The sequence below is a fragment of the Malus sylvestris genome, chromosome 12, assembly GCF_916048215.2.
Source record: "Malus sylvestris chromosome 12, drMalSylv7.2, whole genome shotgun sequence".
In the NCBI taxonomy this organism is placed as follows: domain Eukaryota; kingdom Viridiplantae; phylum Streptophyta; class Magnoliopsida; order Rosales; family Rosaceae; genus Malus; species Malus sylvestris.
Genome location: NC_062271.1, coordinates 26,271,165 through 26,293,142, shown reverse-complemented (window position 1 = coordinate 26,293,142; position 21,978 = coordinate 26,271,165). Strand labels below are relative to the sequence as shown.

Here is a 21,978-nt window from a genome sequence, read left to right as displayed (position 1 = left end):
CTATTCGGCACACTAAAAAATTTCTCCATTCATTGAAAAGGAAAAAGATTTAACATTTAAATTCAATAGGCCACATTAGTAACAAATAAAATTGTGGCATATAGTAAATTACATTTTATCATCTCAACTTTGGGTCACATAGTAATTCATACCTCATCTTTTAATATTGCTATTTCATACATCAATTTAAGATTAATTGCAATGTCAGAGGAGTTTTTTGACGGATATAAAAGGATACCTCCCATCCAACACTTTGGCTACAGCTAACAAAACCATAATCCCTCACATAAACAAGAGAGATTAATTAACTTTTAATCGCTATAGTAGTTAGTTAAGCAGGAGATTAGGATTAATGGAGTGGTCGTGGTCGGACAGTGTGCTCTCAAATAGGGAGAGGGTTATGGAGGAGTTGATCCAAGGCCGTGAACTGGCAAGTCAACTTAGTACGGCTTACGATAACAGGTCAGTTGTTAACGGTGATGATGAGGGATCGGCTGAAGGTTTTGTTAATACCCTTTTGATTTTAAATGGGAAGGAGTCTGATCAGGAGTTTGTTTCTGACCAGATTCAAGGAAATAGTAGTGGTGTTAGTGGTGGTGGTGGTGGTGTTAGTGACGGTGGTAGTGTTGTTAGTGGTGGTGGTGGTGGTGGTGGTGGTGTTAGTGACGGTGGTAGTGTTGTTAGTGGTGGTGGTGCTGATTTATCATCTTGGGATGCTAATCATGATCATGCAGCTACTATTAAGTCTGAAGATTATACTGAGGAGGAGATCAGTTGTAAGAGCACTTCAACCTTCAAGGATGGTAGAGGTTCTTACAAGAGAAGGTAATTAGTTATATTTCTCTAATTAATTACTACCTAGGTAATATGATCATCAACATCTGCATAATTAACATATTGTTTAAAATGAATTTTTTTTCCAGTAAAAGGATCTTTCCATGTATGATTACCTGATTGTTCAATTTCAAACATTTATGTATAATACCTACAATACTAAATAGTCTCTTTGAGAACTAATGACCCACCCGTGATAAGAATAACTGTAATTAATTTGTTCATAACAGTTGTTAGATTTATGTGGATGTGTGAACAACTAGAATTATAATTAATTTTCTCATAACAACGGTTAGATTCTTGTGGATGAATATAATTGTATTTTTCTATTCAATAATGCATAGAAATTTCTATTGAGACAAAAGAGTGAAGACTACCATTTGCTCTTATATGTTCATGTTATGCTATATTCTAACAAAATTTGGATGCTTCAGTTGTTCCTTGTATTTAATGATCTAAATATCCATTCCTATCCTTCTTACCATGGCAGCATAATGCCAGCATTACCAGTTAACGTTAACCGTACATTTTATCAAAAAAATAGATGAGAATTCTGCCCAATTTATTGATTTAAAAGTTCTAATAAAGAGTTGCAACTTGTTGATTCTTTGCAGAAAGACTACACACTCTTGGACTAGAGATACTCCTGGTTTGATTGACGATGGTCATGCATGGAGAAAGTATGGACATAAAGTTATCCACAATGCGAAGCATCCTAGGTACATACATATATACGATTTACCTTGTAAAATAGAAACAAATTTCAATAGTTACAATGGTAATAATTACAAGAAATGAAGTTGACCATAGTTATGTTATGTGTATGCAGGAACTACTTTAGATGCACTTACAAATTCGACCAAGGGTGCAAAGCAACCAAGCATGTTCAACAAGTTCAAGATCATCCATCAGTGTTACGAACCACATATTATGGCACCCACACGTGCAGAGACTACTTCAAAACTTCTGACCTGGTATTGGATTGCACAAATCTTAGAGATTCTTCAATGTTCATTAGTTTTGACAACGCCAATTGTTTGACAAACAAACAAGAGGACCCATTTTTCGCATCCTTTGCTTCATCATCAGTTAAAGAAGAACTGATTGTCAAGGCAGCAAGTGATCATACGCTGACAAGCCACGACAACCATTGGCTACCGAGTGATTATCTCGTGTCGCCAGATGATCTGATGGCATTCAAGTCCTCTGGGCCCGTGAGCGGGTTTTCATCAAGCATTGATCAGTATGATGGTGATGACGATGTGTTTTCGAGGATAATAGCCGAGTTAATTTGATAATAAAGTTTTGCAATAAGGATTTTGAGCTTTGAGCTTTGATGATTAGTACGTACTTAGTAGCTAGGGTACTCCTTGTAGTAAATTGAATTTAGGAAAATCGTATGTATCTTCAGTTTATGTGAAGAAACTTGTTGGTTTCTCAGTCTATAAAATCGTGTAAACATAGTTAATTATTGAAAGAATAAAGAAAACTACAAGCAATCTTTTCTATTCTTCTTGTTAAATGTTTAATGGAAGCTTAATTATGCTTTTCGTATACCCTTTTCATATACAATGCAATGACAATTCTTAATCAAATCAATTCTCTAATACGTAGAGATCTGATAACATTCAATACGATTTATTAACAGAAACGAAATACATGTTGGTTTTAATCCAATATAAATAAATCTTTAAATGGTCTACACTGTAATAGGAATGAAGTAATAGAGAGTAATGCTAAGATTGTGATTTGATCTCTTTATATCAGCCTTATGAATGTGTGTCTTGGAATCCAAATAAGGTTTGAATCCTTGATAAATATGTGTTTATGATACCTAACTGGTAGGCTAAGAAAGTGGGATTTGGGATTCCTTTGTGGATGGAAACCCTAATACCTTAACCAATATAAATACTAAGGTCCATGCAAATCCTAGACACACAACAAAACACTTCCCATAAAGTAGTTGTATCTAGCTAGGTGTTTGTAGAAGATTTCGGTATTGCTACTCATCTTCTCATGTTCGTCTTCCATGGTTGCCACTTCGATCAGGTTAGCCACTCCTTTGTTTGTGTTTTAATTATATAACCATTTAAACTTGACAAGTGGTATCAGAGCCCTTGATTATATGATTAAAACAATAAAAGTTTAGGCTAATAAGCAAGAAAGCTGATCAATATGTCAATAATTCTTGATTGGAGTGGTAATTCTTGATGTCATTATATAGTCATATATCATGTGATCGCATGTACGATAATACATGGATTTTGGCATATTAATAATTAACGATTATACCTTCTGTTATAATTATTGATCGTGTTAATTGTATCCAAATTATTTGAGTTTCGAAGTAAATACCCTGTACTTCAAATCTTTCTTTATTCAATTTTGTAACGATATGAATAGTTGGTTCATAACTATATCGAACTAGCTATATGACTAGAAAACCACGGCATGTTTTAGGTTTTTTTTTCTTTGTTTTCATGCTCATAGTTTTGGTTAATTGATATAGTGATAAATACAACCACTTTCTTCAAATGTCGTTGTTGATTTTATAAGCATGCATGTATATATGTATGTATGTATGTATGTATGTATGTATGTATATCTGAAATTTTGTTCTGATCTTGCACTGGAAGACTGATGAAGCGCGTCAACTCAGCAAGCTCGATGAAGTCATTTATCAAAGCAATCGGTGTTGATATATATGGTTTGAACTCTGAAATTTTGCTGATCTTGCACTGGAAGACTGATGAAGCGCGTCAACTCAGCAAGCTCGATGAAGTCATTTATCAAAGCAATCGGTGTTGATATTTATGGTTTGAACTTGGTTATTAGAAGAGAGGGTATATGGTTTAAACATGATAAATTCATATATACATGTGAGTAACATATACTAATCGAGTTATACTAATTGAGGGAAAGAAAATTATAAAGCAAAGGTAACTAATATTCAGAAACCAATTTTTGATTATTTGTTCCTCAGTTCTTTATTGTGGTGCCATTGAAAAGTTTTCGTACTGACATAAGAGATTGAATATGTTTGGGATAAAATCTGAACTTTGGGCCAGAGAGAAAGTCGGCCCAAACCCAAGGCCCAGAGGAAAACTTAGGAGGCAGGAAAGAGGCTTTCGGCTGGGCACAAGTTACAAAGGCCACCTGCTTACCTGCTCAAAGACCACAGGGGGTAGGCTATTCAGTCACTACACAGCCCAATAAAGTACTTTATTGGTGACATTCATGTAAAAAAGCTAGTGAGTCATCACCAAATCGCATTCGGGCACCGCTATTGCTACAGGAACCCAAGCTGAAGTCGTCTATAAAAGGAGGAAGAGAAGACAGAATTAGGGACACTCAAACAAACAAACAAAAGCCAAAACTCTGCTCAAGCCAGATTTGCCTTCAACGAAGCTGTAGTCAGCACAAGCCTTCATCCCATTCGGGATAAACCTTCCCAAACCCCTGTAATAGCTCTGCTACCTTGTTCATGGTGGTATCGATTCATTTTGTATCCTCTTCTCCCCCGTCAACCCCTCTAAAAGCTTTCAGACCTCTGACAGAGCCACAAAGATAGATTTTGTAAGAAGTTCAGCCTTGGCCGATAAGGTTCAAACTTACCCGACTATCTTTGCTCTGTCTTTGTCTTTTCTTTCTTTTAAAAGCACAATAACATGTTATATATTCCCAGTTATATACAAGTTATTTCTAGCAAAGTCATAATGAAAATGAGTCTTCAGCACTTGAATCCGATCTGAATCGCGTCAGAGTTCAAATCAGATCTAAGTCTTAAGCCCGGTGGGCATGTAATTTAAAGATCAGCTTAAAAGTCCTTGGCCTCAAGGCATAAAAAAGAACTCTATGTGGACTCAACCCATCCACGACAATCCTTGATAAGCGAGAAGTCCGAAGTTACTTGGGGCGCAAGTAATCAATCTATTTCTCCGTTTTGTTGCTATTATATCTTGATTCGTAGAAAAGGCTTAAGCATGGAGTGAATTCTGATAGAAAGCCTCAAGGCCTACACCTAAGGCCCCACGAAGGCATCTATTTAGCTTCATTTCATGTTGCGGTTTAGTTGGTCCGAGTATAAGGATTAACTCTGATGGGAAGCCTCAAGGCCTATACCTAAGGCCCTACAAAGGCACTCATTTGGGTTCGTCCTACCTCTTGGATTCAGATAATCAAAGGTATAATAGTGATAAGACTCTGGCAACCATAAAAGACCAAATATGATACATCCAAGCGCTGGTTTAGTTTGACAGGAAGCCTCAAGGCCTATACCTAAGGCCCCACAAAGGCACCTGTTATATCTAACTTGGTTTCTCGGGCGTATACATATTCAATCAAAGCTTAACACCCATTCAACATCTGCCATACTGAAGATGGCAGTGGCACGCCTGAGCACGACAAAGTTAATCTTGATTGTGAGCCTTAAGGCCTACACCTAAGGCCCCACAAAGGCACCATTTCAAATTAACTCTGTCCTTCTCTTTCAGAACTGCCCGACGAGCCTTGCCCGAAGTGTGTCTTGCCCGACCAAGATCTGCCCGACAAAGGCTTGCCCGAGCGAGCCCGAGAAGAAAGCAGAAGTACGACAAATACCCTCAACCGACGCCATTCTCCCAGGGGAGCTGTGTGCTCGTCCGCCAGGAGATTCCTGCGACGAACATAGTTTTGGCACGCCCGGTGGGATCCTCTGATCTGAAGATAAAGATAAACATGCCAGAAGATTTACAGAATACATTGTTTCAAATGCTACAGAGACTGAATGAAGCCTCCCTAGGCTCTAGAAATGAGACAGGTTTGGCTCCTCCCAAAGGAGAAAGACACAGGACTACCCAACCAGATGAGGTAGTCATAGTCAACCCTGTGTTGCCCTTTTCTGAAGCCCCGGTAAACATGCTCAACATGACCTGGGCAGAGAAAGGAAAAGGGAAAATTATAAGGGAAGAAGAAGAAGGGAAACTAGCCAAACGACCTACGGAAGGGATAGGCAAACCATCCGAGTACCCAAAGGCTGCCATAATCAAAGGACTGGTTATGTGTAGTAAATGCCAGTGTGAATGTGAACTCGAGATTCCCCCAGCTGGAGTCCTTATTGATCACGAGTTAATTAAAAGAGAAGCCCGCGAAAGGCTTAAGCAGGCAACAAGAAAAAATACTTCCCGAAGCGTTTTTCAACGTTTAGGAGGTGATTCCCAACCCAAGGCGTTGTCAGAAGTATTTCGAAACTATGAAGTTTCTGACGAGTTTCGAAACTATGAAGTTTCTGACGAGGCAGAGGACATGGAAGCCAAACTCCAAAGAAGTACAGAGCAGCTTCAAAATGGCCAAAAGGGGAAGGAAGTCAGAAGAACTGATGGGATAGCTAATCCTGTTAAGAAAGCAACTCCTGCATATCGTGGGCGGAAATGGTATGTAGTTGGAAAAGATGGGCAGCCCACCAGACCAATGGGAGCATCCATGGTCAGAAGGGTTCAAAGGCAGCACAAAGCCTACATGAATTCCCTGATGACCCCCATCACCTCTGAAGCCTCAAAAAATCAAAAGCCAGAGAGGGCAACATCTGGAAGTAGTAGTCAGCTTCGTTGGCGAAGTAAGAAGGAAGTAGAAAGGGCCAACGGCAAGACGGAGGGTATGGGGAATCATGTGCCACAAAGCCAACATCCTGGCAAGTATAGGATCTTAAGAAGGGCTCAGGAAGATCTGACTATGATGCCAACACCTGGTTGGAGGCCAGGGCCCACCCATGAGGAAACTGTTGCATCTGAGAGGAGACCAACCTTTTTGCCTTTGGATCCGTTTGGTGAAGTTCCAAAGCAAGCGCTGTACGGAGACATGAATCAACCACAACAGGAAGGGATACCAGAGCCCTTACTACCAGCCGATGCAATGGCCTGGTTAGACGAGTTCATGGATCACATTAGGAGCAAGAAGGAGGACTTGCTCGAACCCAGCAATTTCCACATCAACATGACGTATGTATTATCCGCCATGTTTGGCGCCAGGCCTGACCAGCCCGCTACCATGGAAGGTGATTATTTAACAACTGAGCCGATGATGGCTCACGTCAATGTGGAGGTAGTTACAGAGGAAGACTCAGGCAAGGTTGAATCCTCAAAAGTACCTAAAGGTGGTCCCCTACGGATTTACACAGATAAAATGGTGTTCAGCCACCCAAGTATTTCGTTGGCCAACCACCTGAAGCCTATATACGTTTCAGCTCATCTGGAAGGTGTACCTTTCAAAAGAATTTTGATTGATGGAGGAGCGGCTGTTAACATATTGCCAGCCAAGCAGATGAAGAGGATGGGGAGAAGCACTGAAGATCTTATTCCCACAAACCTTACAGTCTCGAGCTTTTCAGGTGCCATCACCAGGACTCATGGGATATTACCTTTGGAGGTAGATCTGGGGTCCAAGAAAATAATGTTGGCGTTCTTTGTAGTAGACTGCACTTCCACTTACGGGGCCCTACTTGGAAGAGATTGGATTCATCAAAGTTTAGCCATACCTTCTACTCTTCATCAACAAGTGGCTGTATACCACGAGGCAAGTACTGAAGGATCAAGCTTTTGGGAGTTGGTAGAGGCCGAATCACGGCCGTTCCTCCCCTCAGCTAATGTTGCAGAAGCAAATTTCTACAATCCCAACGTGGGAATTTTGAAATGTTTAGGAGCTGATGAGAACGGCCGCCCTACCAAGGTGACGGCCCGAAAGCTTCTAGAACAAGGGATGCTCCTTACCAAGGAGGAGTGGGAGAGACCCTGTCTTATACCAAACTCTCTATACCATCAATGATTGAACAAAAGAAGAAAGATCAGGTCATGGCAGTCAGATCCCTGATTAAAAGACTGTTGGTGTATGGAAAGGGAAGAAGACAGGAAGAAAAGCTCTTGGATAAAGAAGAGCAGGAGTGGCAGGGGAAAGTTTCTACCAGCCAGCAGGAAAATGAGGAAGAATCTTGCACAGAGGAGTTAGATAAGGCCATTCAAATGGCCGAATGCGTCTACGATATAGACGAGCCAGACGGTCTGCCCGAGAACCCGGAGTTAGTTGAATTTTTATGTGCAGAACCTGATAAGCCACCTCCAGAAGTCCAGGATCCATTGGAAGTTATTGATCTAGGCACAGAAGAGGATCCGAGACCAATTCAAATCAGCGGTTTATTAAGGATTGAGGATCGGGCCAAGATTATCTCTCTTTTGCAAGAATTCAAAGATTGTTTTGCTTGGCATTACACCGAGATGCCAGGATTAGACCCAGCCTTGGTGGAACATAGAATGCCCATCAAGGAAGGATATAAACCTGTCAAGCAGGCACCACGAAGGATGTCAAAGGAGATAGAAGAAAAAGTCAAAGAAGAAATTGAAAGGCTGGTGAAAGCTGGCTTTATTAGACCAGCCAAATATGTAGAGTGGCTAGCCAACATTGTACCCGTTTTAAAAGCTATAACAAAAGCAGTACGGTGTTGTGTTGATTATAGGAATATTAATAGCGCCACACCAAAGGATGAATATCCCATGCCCATGGCTGACTTATCCATAGATGCTGTAGCAAAGCATAAAGTTTTATCGTTTATGGATGGAAATGCCGGTTACAATCAAATAAAGATGGCGCCAGAGGATATTCATAAGACAACTTTTAGATGTCCTGGTCATGTGGGGGCATATGAATATCTGGTCATGCCATTCGGGCTAAAAAATGCAGGCGCCACGTATCAAAGGGCAATGAATGCCATTTTTCATGATTTAATTGGCCAAAGCATGGAGGTGTATATCGATGACATTGTGGTGAAATCTAAGACAGAAGAGCAGCATCTCGTGGACCTCAAGCAAGCATTGATGAAGATGCGGATCCACAAGTTGAAGATGAATCCAAAGAAATGCGCTTTTGGAGTAAGAGCAGGCAATTTTTTGGGATTCTTGGTGCATCGGAGAGGTGTGGAGGTGGACAAAAATAAGTCTCGAGCAATATTAGAGTCACTTCCACCTACCAACAAAGTACAGCTTCAGAGATTGCTAGGTAAAATCAACTTCTTAAGGAGATTCATTGCTAATTTGGCGGGCAAAATCCAGCCACTAACTCCGCTACTGAGATTGAAGGATAGGGAGAATTTTGAGTGGGGGCCAACCCACCAGCAGGCATTTGATAGCATCAAGGCTTACTTAACTTCCCCACCAGTGCTGGTGCCACCTCAAAGGGGAAAGCCATTGAAACTATATATTTCTGCATCGGAAAGATCAATTGGGAGTCTACTAGCCCAGAATAATGAAGGAGGAAAAGAGCAGGCTGTGTATTACCTCAGCAGAATTCTGACCGAGGTAGAAACAAGATATTCTCCGGTGGAAAAACTGTGTTTGGCTCTATATTTTACTGCCAGCAAGCTAAGGCATTACATGCTACCTTGTCATGTGCACATTATCGCCAAAACAGATGTGATAAAGTATATGTTGTCAAGACCTATGCTAGCAGGGAGGATTGGGAAGTGGATTCTAGCATTATCAGAATTCAGTTTTCAGTACATACCCCAGAGGGCAGTCAAAGGCCAGGCAATTGCTGACTTTCTGACCGAACATCAGGAGTCTCAAAGCGAGGAAATCAATATCCCGGGAAGTTTAGAAGTTGCTAATGTATGGATCCCACCAAGAAGTGATGTTTCGGGCAAAGAAGATTGGATCCAGCAAGAGATAAGGAGAGTAGCAGGTCTTTGGATTACACCTTGGAAGCTATATTTCGATGGATCCTACACTCAGAAGGCAGCAGGAGCTGGAATTGTGATTATAAACCCTCAAGGGGTTTATCATTACTATTCCTTCCTACTTGATTATCAAGAAAATACCAATAATCGGGCGGAGTATGAGGCATTGATTATCGGCCTGGAAATCCTGATGGACTTGGGGGCAACTGAAGTAAAGATCTTTGGTGATTAAGAGTTAGTGATAAATCAACTAAATGGCGAGTTCAAATGCAGACATATCACTATGGCAGGGTACTATATGGCAGCAACACAACTGCTGAGTTTGTGGGAGTCTGAGATATCAGTCAATCACATTCCTAGGGGATCTAACTTGGCAGCCAATGAAATGGCGCAACTAGCTTCAGGAGTGCCAATGCAAGAAAGGAAGTATGGTGTTGATGTTGAGATCCAAACAAGAAACCTTCCCTCTATCTTAGATCGGAGGTTCAGTCTGGATGTAATGGTTCTAGTGACCGAGGTGGAAGATTGGAGGACACCTATTACTCAGTATCTGAAAGATCCTTCTTCACCCACAAGTAAGAAGAACAGGCAGCAAGCAACCAAGTATGTCTTGTGGACAAAAAATCTGTTGAGAAAGACCCCAGATGGGTTGCTATTAAAATGCTTAGGCCTAGAGGAATCCATGAGAGTAATGGCCGAAGTACTTGAGGGAATATGTGGAGCACATCAAGCGGGAACAAAGATAAGATGGCTACTCAGAAGGTATGGTTATTTCTGGCCCGACATGGAAAAAGATTGTAAGTCCTATGCCCGCGGATGTGAAGAATGTCAGAGACATGGACCTCTCCAGCACGTACCATCAGTACCTCTCAATCCAGTGGTCAAGCCTTGGCCATTCCGAGGATGGGCAATGGACTTCATCGGGCAGATTTATCCGGCCTCTAGTAAGGGACATACTTTCATAATTGTGGCAACGGATTACTTCACCAAATGGGTAGAAGCATCGGCAGTAAAATCCATAACTTCAGCCGTGGTCGAGAATTTTATTGAGACCAAGATCCTGCACAGGTATGGGGTGCCTGAAACTATAGTAACGGATCGTGGGCCATCTTTTATTTCAAAGGAGGTTGAAGAGTTTGCAAGCAAGTACAAAATAAAGATGATCCAATCCAGTCCATACTACCCTCAGTCAAATGGGCAAGCAGAGGCTAGCAACAAGATCTTGGTCAACATTATTAAAAGGATGGTGATTGATAGTCCAGAAAGGTGGCATGAGATGCTAGGGAACACGTTGTGGGCATACCGGACTTCTAAAAGAGCGGGGACAGGCACGACTCCTTATGCATTGACTTTCGGGCAAGATGCAGTGCTTCCTATGGAAATCAACGTCAGTTCCGTAAGAATTCAAAACCAATTTGGGTTGCATAGTGCAGAATATATCGAAGCCATGTGTCAAGGTATTGAAGATCTGGATGCAGCCCGAATTGAAGCCTTGAACCAGATTCAAGAATGAAAGATTGCTGTTGCCCGAGCTTATAACAAAAGGGTGAAGTTAAAGTCTTTCAAGGAAGGAGATTTAGCGTGGAAAGCGGTCATCCCGCTAGGCACTCAGCTGCGTGGCTTCAGGAAATGGAGCCCGACATGGGAAGGTCCTTTTATTATTAGTCGGGTTTTGAACAAAGGAGGATATTATCTAGCAGACCTCGAAGGCAATGAGCAGAAACACCCTATTAATGCAAAATTCTTGAAGAAATATTGTCCTACATTATGGGATGTTAGGGATTGCTATATCGAAGAGGGAGCAGAGTGAGACGGACCTTAGAAATTCACATACGGTATTTTGTTCATCCAAACATTTAAAGAAGGCAGAGATGCAGAAATAGATAAAAATACTTATTTCATGTCGACAAATTGATGAGATTACAAGATACCAAATCTTATGTATTACATTTGATCATCTCTGAAAGTGTTGGTGTCTTCAACTGGTTTCCCGCTATCTTCTTGGTTGAAACCCAATCAGGTGATCGGGTTGTGCGGCCAACATGAGCTTGGTAGAGGACCCTCCCACAAGATCTTCACCATGTATGATGATGAAGCCCGACTTATCACCACAAGTTGTGGGAAGATCAGTCATCAAGAGGAGACCGCCTGACCAAGGGTGTTGGAGGTAGAGGGGTGATCGACCAAAGGTGTTGGAGGTAGCAATCATCAGGTGAAAACTTTCTTTTTTCTCACGAAAGGGGAGTTTCAGGAAACTCCACTCAAAACCTGAGGAACCCATTTCTCAGTGGGGAGACGGAAGGATTCAAGGTGGATGAAGGGTGAAGACCAAAATGAAGAAGAGGTGATGATTTGAAAAGGGTTTCCAAAGCCAGAATTTATAGAGAACCAGAAGGCAGTTTAAAGGTCGCAAGAAGCTCAAAGGGCACGCATGCTGTTATTCATTTAATGTTGGCGCTTGGGATCCCAACCTTAACATCAATTGAAGGGGGCACTGTTTGGGATAAAATCTGAACTTTGGGCCAGAGAGAAAGTCGGCCCAAACCCAAGGCCCAGAGGAAAACTTAGGAGGCAGGAAATAGGCTTTCGGCTGGGCACAAGTTACAAAGGCCACCTGCTTACCTGCTCAAAGACCACAGGGGGTAGGCTATTCAGTCACTACACAGCCCAATAAAGTACTTTATTGGTGGCATTCATGTAAAAAAGCTAGTGAGTCATCACCAAACCGCATTCGGGCACCGCTATTGCTACAGGAACCCAAGCTGAAGTCGTCTATAAAAGGAGGAAGAGAAGACAGAATTAGGGACACTCAAACAAACAAACAAAAGCCAAAACTCTGCTCAAGCCAGATTTGCCTTCAACGAAGCTGTAGTCAGCACAAGCCTTCATCCCATTCGGGATAAACCTTCCCAAACCCCTGTAATAGCTCTGCTACCTTGTTCATGGTGGTATCGATTCATTTTGTATCCTCTTCTCCCCCGTCAACCCCTCTAAAAGCTTTCAGACCTCTGACAGAGCCACAAAGATAGATTTTGTAAGAAGTTCAGCCTTGGCCGATAAGGTTCAAACTTACCCGACTATCTTTGCTCTGTCTTTGTCTTTTCTTTCTTTTAAAAGCACAATAACATGTTATATATTCCCAGTTATATACAAGTTATTTCTAGCAAAGTCATAATGAAAATGAGTCTTCAGCACTTGAATCCGATCTGAATCGCGTCAGAGTTCAAATCATATCTAAGTCTTAAGCTCGGCGGGCATGTAATTTAAAGATCAGCTTAAAAGTCCTTGGCCTCAAGGCATAAAAAAGAACTCTATGTGGACTCAACCCATCCACGACAATCCTTGATAAGCGAGAAGTCCGAAGTTACTTGGGGCGCAAGTAATCAATCTATTTCTCCGTTTTGTTGCTATTATATCTTGATTCGTAGAAAAGGCTTAAGCATGGAGTGAATTCTGATAGAAAGCCTCAAGGCCTACACCTAAGGCCCCACGAAGGCATCTATTTAGCTTCATTTCATGTTGCGGTCTAGTTGGTCCGAGTATAAGGATTAACTCTGATGGGAAGCCTCAAGGCCTATACCTAAGGCCCTACAAAGGCACTCATTTGGGTTCGTCCTACCTCTTGGATTCAGATAATCAAAGGTATAATAGTGATAAGACTCTGGCAACCATAAAAGACCAAATATGTCTTGCCCGAAGTGTGTCTTGCCCGACCAAGATCTGCCCGACAAAGGCTTGCCCGAGCGAGCCCGAGAAGAAAGCAGAAGTACGACAGATACCCTCAACCGACGCCATTCTCCCAGGGGAGCTGTGTGCTCGTCCGCCAGGAGATTCCTGCGACGAACAGAATATTCAGAATATTTTGACTGCAACCTGATTAATGCAATTAAGAAATGGGCATAAGAATTCGAATACAGTTTGACGTACTTCTGACTACAGGAGATGAAATTGGCTCTCTTATGGAATTTCTCAAAATTACTGTTGATATTGTGTAAATATATGATTAGGATAACACGCATTAAAATTGCGTTGGAAGGATACATCATATGCTAGTTATATACCATCAATATACATGCCTGCCAATGTATTTAATATATTTTCTATATATGAAAGTTAGTCAATATAAATTTTGGCACATATATTAAACAAATGACATGTATAGTACTACTGGTATGGCTATTTTGGTTCAAGCATGTTAAGGTGGTTTTTTCTTATATGCTTTTATCCTTGTTTATGACCAATGTGTGCTTTGGTTTGGTGTCAGAGCAAATATGTCTCCGGAACTTCGTGCTATAAAGTTGTTAGTCTCCCAACTTGCTGTGAGATCCCATATTTTCATAATATTATGTGGAGATGTTTAGTACATTTCAACCGTGTTAGGTGTTATGCATGTTACAAGCAAGTGATTTCATGCTTACTAATACATGACTAAGCTTTATAGCTTAGCTAAGTGGAAAAGACCAAAGCGGTAATGGCTTTGAACTTGCTTACAAGGGACATGTGTGTATGTGACTCATGAAATTCAAGCAGGAGGTGGCTTTTTGTGAGAAGACACAAGTGCTTTGTGAGCACTCTACATAGTGACTATGTGAAGCTACATAGGTGGACGTGTCTTGTGCTTTTCCCATGCAATTGACACCTCAATGCCATTAGGATAAGAAACGATCTTAAGTTTCTATATTTTATTACTATTTTTACTCGGTAATTAAGTTTACTAACCCTCTCCTTCTAGTATCAATAGGAGAAGCTCATCATCATTTCTATTAAAAACCAAAATAAGAACTTGAGTGAGAATGGGATGGCATGCAATGCGTGGATTAGTTTACATAGAGATTGGCATATGCGAGCTCGCGCACACACACACACACATATATATATATATATATATATATTTGTTTATATATAGTTCTATATAGATAGAATAGAAAAGAGACTAGAAGAAATACATGGTGATCAAGGAGCTTGTTCAAGTACGTGGGTTTAGCTATTGCGGTAGTAATGTGGATCTTCGTTTTAGCTTTGGAATTCAAGTAGGGGAAATACGGCAGACCTTTACGGAAATTGATTTTATTAAATTTCGTGAAGTGTTATAATATTCTTGATCTTTTTGGTTGATTAATGTGGTTGGATATTAATTGGCTAATTGCTTCAGTTAGGTGTTTACTTGTTATTGGTTATGGAATTATTGCTAGAATGCTATTCGTTGAGAATATAATGTGATACATGTGAAAGATGAAATGACATTATTTGTGCATCACTCATGTTGTGAGATGTGGTTGGAACTTTAGTGTTGAGATTGGAATTCGGGAAATGAGGGTAGTTGTAAAGGATCTTTTGTGTAGTTGAATCTATTCATTGTGAAACCAGTTCCAGGCAAGCCCGATGTGCACATTAGAATAGGATATCGGTGGGAAAATTGTCGATGTGGGTGATTTGGGCTAGAGATCAATGAATTAGATAAGATGACTAGCAAAAAGGGTTTATGAGCTTGGGATATCGTAAAGCGGTTAGTTTCTATAATAGAACATTCGAACCACCACTGCAGTGGTAAAATACATGGTATGGGACGTGCAGATCCGCGTGTTTTATTATATAAATTAACGGGTGTAGCTGAAGAGGTTGGATTGCATACATGCATTGTTTTCATTTATGATTTGATATTTGGCTATATGATTTCATGACACTTAATTTAATATTGTCAATTTACTGTGATAAGGTTATGTCCCTCATGAGCTGTTAAAACTCATCCCTCTATTGTTATGCAGGTTTATGAACTAGACATTGAAGAGGGTACGCAGGATGAGATCAGATTAGATGTGAGAATAGAATGTTTATTCATCTATTTACTGTAGGTTGTAAAGAATTCTTGATTTGTTTAAGAATCATGAATTCTTTTTATAAGAGGAATTTATTTTCCAACATGTTTCAATTTCATTTTATTTATTGAGCTTTTAACTCACGTTTCAGATTTGGATTCAAGTTTTAATTACCGACCATGGGTTCATAGCGTGACACTTGCCTTTAGCGGTCGAAAAATACTTTATGAAAAGGTGCTCGGCTTCTTTGGTAATAGTCAAACCCAACCATTGAGCGGACATCCACAACACTCGAAGCTATCGCCCTAGTTCCCTTGGGCCTTGGTCTTTTTTTCCTTATTTTGATTGCCTTGAGCCGTTACTAGGTCTTTCTTAGACCTGCACTATTTTAGGGTCAAAAAGTCTGAAAAAGACCATGTGTTAATAGTCGGTTAAACCCTAAAATAATACCATGGTGTTCTGTAAGATGTTTGAGGCGGGGCGCTTTGGTGGCCGGCCTTTTTCTTGGAAATGCATTGTTCGAAATTCATCAGTCTCCTGACTCCTTGGTCAAGATAGAAACGGTCGGGATATCTATGCTCGTTGTGTTCGTGTCTGTTGTGGGTTGATGGTGAAATCAAGGCATCTGAGCATTGAAGGCGTAGCAGATAAACATGGCCTTGTGGACTGTGAAGTCGTTTCGCATCCCTTTCGTTTCAGAAACGAAGCAAGTGGGTTGTCACGTGTCATGATATGATCATTTTGGCTCTTTTTTAATCGGCTGAGATCAAGCACTCAGTGGGGCTTATATAGACTTAATCCCGGGAGTAATTTTTATTTCACTTTGTCTTTTCAGTCGATACTCTGTCGAATTCGTACCGTGATATTTTCAATGTCCATAATGGTTCCACAAGTCTCCAATCTTCTGCTTTGACCTTTCTTATGTTAGTTTCTCACATCAGCACCTTTCTTTGTTTTCACTTGGTATATTTTTTGTGGTTGTTATTTTTCCATGAAATTCAAACGGTCGGTTGTCACCACTGTGAGTAGATGTCGATGAAGACAAAGTCCGATAAGTCTGGTTGGCAGATTAAAGTAGGACATCTTTGCTTACTTGGTAGGCTACGTAGGTTTCAAAACTCATCTGAACGAGCCCTTTAACAGCCTTAGTAATCTAATTTTGTATAAGTAGTTCATTTCACATTAATGAGACCAAAAATATGTGTAAAGACCGAGCACCGCGATGCCTTGCGCTTCAGGCTCAGATATAAGACCAACAGACTCAAAACTACTAGCAATTGGTTGGGAGTGAAAGAATAGATCACGACAACCTTGACGACTTACAAGTCAGTTTTGGCGATAACCTCGTCCACCGAGCGCCGATGGTAGATTTATGAGACTCTTTTCATCAACTGCCCCAGAAGAATAATCCACCTCTGGCTATCGAAAGGAGAACCTTAAACAAGATGTCATCAGAGCCGCTTTTAGTGAGATAGGGGATGGAGACTTCTTCAATACCTCTGACTACCTAGGGTCTTCGATACCCCAGGTAGATATGGTTGAGTTAGCTGAAAATCCTCTCTCAGTGAGTTATAAGAAGGCGTTGGGGGATCATACCGATGACCATACTGTCAGCATTATGACCCAGCTAAGGGTGGAAGAGCTAAAAAGTCGGTATCGAACATCGAGTAACATCGTTCCGAGCACCAATGCAAGGAGAAAATCTTAGATGATCGCCACCGTCACGCCCCGGACCCAGGACCGGTGAAAAAATTAACCCATGTTTGGTGCACGACTAAAAACAAAAAACAAAAACAAACGAAATACACGATTGAAAAACCCTTACAGAGTGTACAAATATAATAAAACTCTTAAATCCCGCTCTTATGACACAACCTCAGCTCATTTAGTCATTCTCTTGCCAAATAACTCATCTATAAAATAAAACGGTGGGGTGAGCAACAACCATCATTGCCCAGTGAGTAGATTATGTAATATGCCAATCAACTGATGTCATTTTGCATAGGCTAGAAAATATGAGAATAATATCAAAGCTTTAGTGACATAATTCCACATCACATCATCCCTTCACATGTTGGTTATACTTCATAATATGCAACTCACCACGTGACCCCTAAATTGGTCGTTTTGCCCTAATGTCACCATGTGCCATACATTTATCCCTCGGATAGCCCAACACTAAAGTTCTTATGCTCCATAAGCATATCCAATTATCCACATATCACCATATATAATCACTCCGAAAACATTTCAACAAATCCAACATGCTTGACTTGAAATAGAAAGATATTTGGAAATAGATCAAAACCCACGAGAGCTCATGGTTTTCAAATTTATAGGAAAACAAGAATATTTTGAACACATTACATAAACCACTCACATCGATCGATAGCTAGAACTTCGGCAAGACAATTTATCTACCGAATCCCACCGAGACAACCAAATACTTTCTTTCCGCTCTTTCTATGTATACAAGTATATATAATCTCTATGTGAACTCTTACTGCATGCAATGCATGCTCCTCGTTATTTTCTCTGTTGTAAATGTCACGCCCCGACCCACTTATAAAGACTATTCACAAGCTAGGGTGTGAGCCATATCTTAACTATAGAAATAAATTCTACAACCAAGATATGGTGGAAAATAAAATAAAATTATAACAATTACACCATACATCAACAAAATCTTACATAAAAATTATTGAGTTTGTTGAAGTGCAATTTGGTTTTAAAATTAAAAATTTACAATCAGATGGAGGCAGTGAATTCATAAGTAATGCATTTAAGGATTTCATAGCATCAAATGGCATAACTCACAGAGTGGCATGTCTTTACACACCATAACAGAATGGCTTGGCTGAGAGAAAACATCACCATATTATTGAAACTGCAATTACTCTAATGGATGCAGCTGGTCTAGCTTAAGAATTTTGGTATCATGCATGTGCTCATGCAATGTTCTTAATAAATAGGATGCCTTCTAAAACACTACACATGAACTCTCCTTATTTTGCATTGTTTGACAAACATCCTAATCTACAAGAGTTGAAAATCTTAGGCACAACTGTGTATCCATACCTAAGGCATTATAATGATAACAAACTGCAACCTAGGTTTTCAGTATGTTTGTTCTTAGGATATGCATCAAGATATAAATGGGGTTATTTGCTATCATCTGCAAGCCAAAAGATTAATTCTATCCAGACATGTGCTTCATGATGAAAATCAATTTCCAGCAAAGGTTAATGGAGTTGAAATCTCTAAGAATATAAACACAATAGTTCCTAGTTCTTCATCTCTAGTGATTGTGAATGTTGTAACTTTTGAAAGTCAAAATAATACATCTCAGACAATGAATCGTGCCACAACTTCATCAACTCAAGTACAAAAATTTGATACTGGTATACTTCAGGATCTACATCAACATCTAGTGGACTTCAAAATGGTTCTAATCACACTCAATCATCAAATGTTGCAGGGTCATCTTAGGAATCTGAAACACATAGTTCACAGGTTCTTCCTCAAACACAAGATCAATTTCTCCCATTGTTGCCTATCCTTGATCCTGCACAACTTCAGGTAATATTGCCTATTACAGATACACATGAATCCATTTCTGAATCTAATCTAGTTCTGGCAAAACACACAATATGACAACTAGATTGCAATCTAGTGCAATTATGAGGAAAAACTATGCTGCTTATTTGTCTGTGTTACCTGAGCTAAAAGCATTACAAATTGATGATTATGCTATATATTCCTTTTTAGCAGAAATCAATGATACAAATGAACCAAAAACATTCAAAGCCGCTTCATCAAATCCTCATTGGCAGCAAGCAATGCAGGATGAATATGATGCACTAAAGGCTCAAGGTACATGGATATTGGTTCCAACTCCAGCTACTAGGTCTATTGTGGGGAGTAAATGGATTTATAAAATAAAGAAGAATCCATATGGCAACATTGCAAGATACAAAACAAGATTGGTTGCACAAGGGTATACACATGAACAAGGGCTTAATTATGCTAAAACCTTCAATCCAGTTGTGAGACACACTACTGTAAGGTTGATTCTTGCTCTTGCTACTTGTCATAAATGGGAACTTAGACAACTTGACAATAAGAAGGCCTTCTTGCATGGAGATCTTCAAGAAGACATATATATGAAGCAACCACAAGGCTTTATAGATCCAAAATGTCCTCAACATGTGTGTAAGTTGGTTAAATCTTTATATGGACTCAAACAAGCACCTAGGGCTTGGAATTCAAAGTTCACAAGTGTGTTACCATATTTGGGATTCAGTGTATCTCAATTTGATACAAGTGTAATTGTCAAGAATGATGGAGAGGATATAATCATTCTACTATTGTATGTAGATAATATCATCTTGACAGGTTTTAACAAGTCCAAAGTTCAATGATTATCACTCAACTTGGAGAGTTATTTGATTTGAAGGATATGGGGTAGTTGATATACTTTCTTGGACTTCATATTCAATATAAGGCAGATGGAAGTCTCTTTGTCAATCAAACAAAATATGCCAGAGAATTACTAAAAAAGGCAAGAATGGAAAATTGTAGACCTACACCAATTCCATCCAAACCACACACTCAGTTACTTGTCTTTGAAGGCAAGCCTATGTCTGATCCTACCATTTATATATGTTTGGTGGGGCATTACAATACTTGACATTCTCTAGGCCTGACATTACACACTCTATCAATGTTGTTTGTCCATACATGACTAGGCCTACTAATATGCACTTCTTTCTTGTGAAAAGAATGATGGGATATCTACAAGGAACCTTGGAATGTGGTCTTACTTACACTCCATCAACTGATTCATATATCAGCTTTCTTTGATGTTGATTGGGCAGCAGACATAAATATAAGAAGGTCAATAACAGGTTATGTTGTGTATTTGGGTGATGGTAATTAAAGAAGCAAGCCTTTGTCTCCAGAAGTTCAACTGAAGCTGAATACAAAGCACTAGAACATTGCACTGCTGATGTTTGCTGGATAAGATTTGTGCTCAAAGATTTGAATGAGTTTGTAACTTCTCCACCTGCTATGCATTGTGACAACATTTCTACTTTGGCACGCAGTTCAAACCCAGTATTTCATTCTCGAATAAAACAACTAGACACTGATTATCACTTTGTCAGAGAGAGTGTAGAAAAGAGACATTACAGTTGATTATGTTTCAACTGAGTCACAAGTTGCAGACATTTTGACTAAAGGATGACACAGCCCAGTTTTCATCAAACATTGCAGCAATCTCAGGCTTGGATATCCCAGCTGAGATTGAAGGGGAGTAATAATAGAATGCTGATATAGCTTTAGTATATCGGTCCATGTGTCACAGTGTAATTGGATTGTAATAAGATTAGATTGTTATGAGTTAGTTAGCTGGCTGCCTTGTATTGTAAGCTAGTTAGTTAGAATCTCAAACACCATATGTACTGTTGTAGCCTCTAATTTCTCAATAATGTGAATCTGTTCAAAGTTATACTTTTCCCTCTTTCTCTCTCTTCTCTCTATATCTTCGACTCTTACATTTCTGAAGCTCTTCAACTTTTCTCATAATTTCTGCAACTCTGTAAAGCTTGATTGAGCATTGTTATTAATACAAAACTAGTGTACCGAAATGTTCGTACCTAAATATGTTATACTAAACGAGAAAATGTCTGTACCTAAACATAATACTGAACTAGTGTACCGAAAAGTCTCTACCAAAATATTTCTTATATAAGATACTTACCATAAATTGGTGATGCAAAATGTCAACAAATAAAAGCTAATTCATTTGCCACTTAGTACTACGGTCCAGTGATATTCCTCTTCACTTGTAAGTGAGGTCTTAGGTTCGATTCTCGCCAAAGGCGAATTTGAACCACATTATTGCTAGCACATTGTGAGGCTTAACACACCCCCTTCCCTTAGTGCAGATAATATCGTATGTTAAAAAAAAAGCTAACTCATTTGAATTCAAATGAGTATTATAATTTACAATATTTTTTATAAAATTTAATTCATGGACACTATCAGTTATGATAAAAAAAGACATTGAATGCATATGTTGACATTAAATTGAGTCTAGGGACTATAAAATAAAAGGGTGGAGTGAGCAACAACCATCATTGCCCAGTGAGTAAAATATGTAATATGCCAATCAACCGATCTCGTTTTACACAGGCTGGAAAATATGAGAATAATATCAAAGCTTTAGTGACATAATTCCACATCGCATCATCCCTTCACATGTTGGTTATACTTCATAATATGCAGCTCACCACGTGACCCCTAAATTGGTCATTCTGCCCTAATGTCACCATGTGCCATACGTTTATCCCTAGGATAGCCCAACACTAAAGTTCTTATGCTCCATAAGCATATCCAATTATCCACATATCACCATATATAATAACTCCGAAAACATTTCAACAAATCCAACATGCTTGACTTGAAATAGAGAGATATTTGGAAATAGATCAAAACCTACGATAGCTCATGGTTTTCACATTTATAGGAAAATAAGAATATTTTGAAAACATTACATAAACCACTCACCTCGATCGAGAGCTAGAACCTCAGCAAGACAAGTTATCTACCGAATCCCACCGAGACAAC

General features: G+C 39.7%; 1 protein-coding gene across 1 annotated transcript; it reads left to right on the top strand.

The window, feature by feature from the left end:
* Nucleotides 1-287: 287 nt before the first annotated feature.
* On the top strand, nucleotides 288-2,318 carry LOC126592657 (probable WRKY transcription factor 54). Its single transcript, XM_050258413.1, has 3 exons — nucleotides 288-825; nucleotides 1,449-1,553; nucleotides 1,664-2,318. The coding sequence occupies exons 1-3, from the start codon at nucleotides 353-355 to the stop codon at nucleotides 2,127-2,129; spliced, it is 1,044 nt and encodes a 347-aa protein (XP_050114370.1). The 5' UTR covers nucleotides 288-352; the 3' UTR covers nucleotides 2,130-2,318.
* Nucleotides 2,319-21,978: the final 19,660 nt, after the last annotated feature.

Bases quoted from the DNA above. Each gene is read 5' to 3' on its own strand.
- LOC126592657 (XM_050258413.1), top strand. From the start codon at position 353: ATGGAGTGGTCGTGGTCGGACAGTGTGCTCTCAAATAGGGAGAGGGTT. The intron at 826-1,448 runs GTAATTAGTTAT...GATTCTTTGCAG, and splicing joins AGAGGTTCTTACAAGAGAAG to AAAGACTACACACTCTTGGA. The intron at 1,554-1,663 runs GTACATACATAT...ATGTGTATGCAG, and splicing joins CACAATGCGAAGCATCCTAG to GAACTACTTTAGATGCACTT.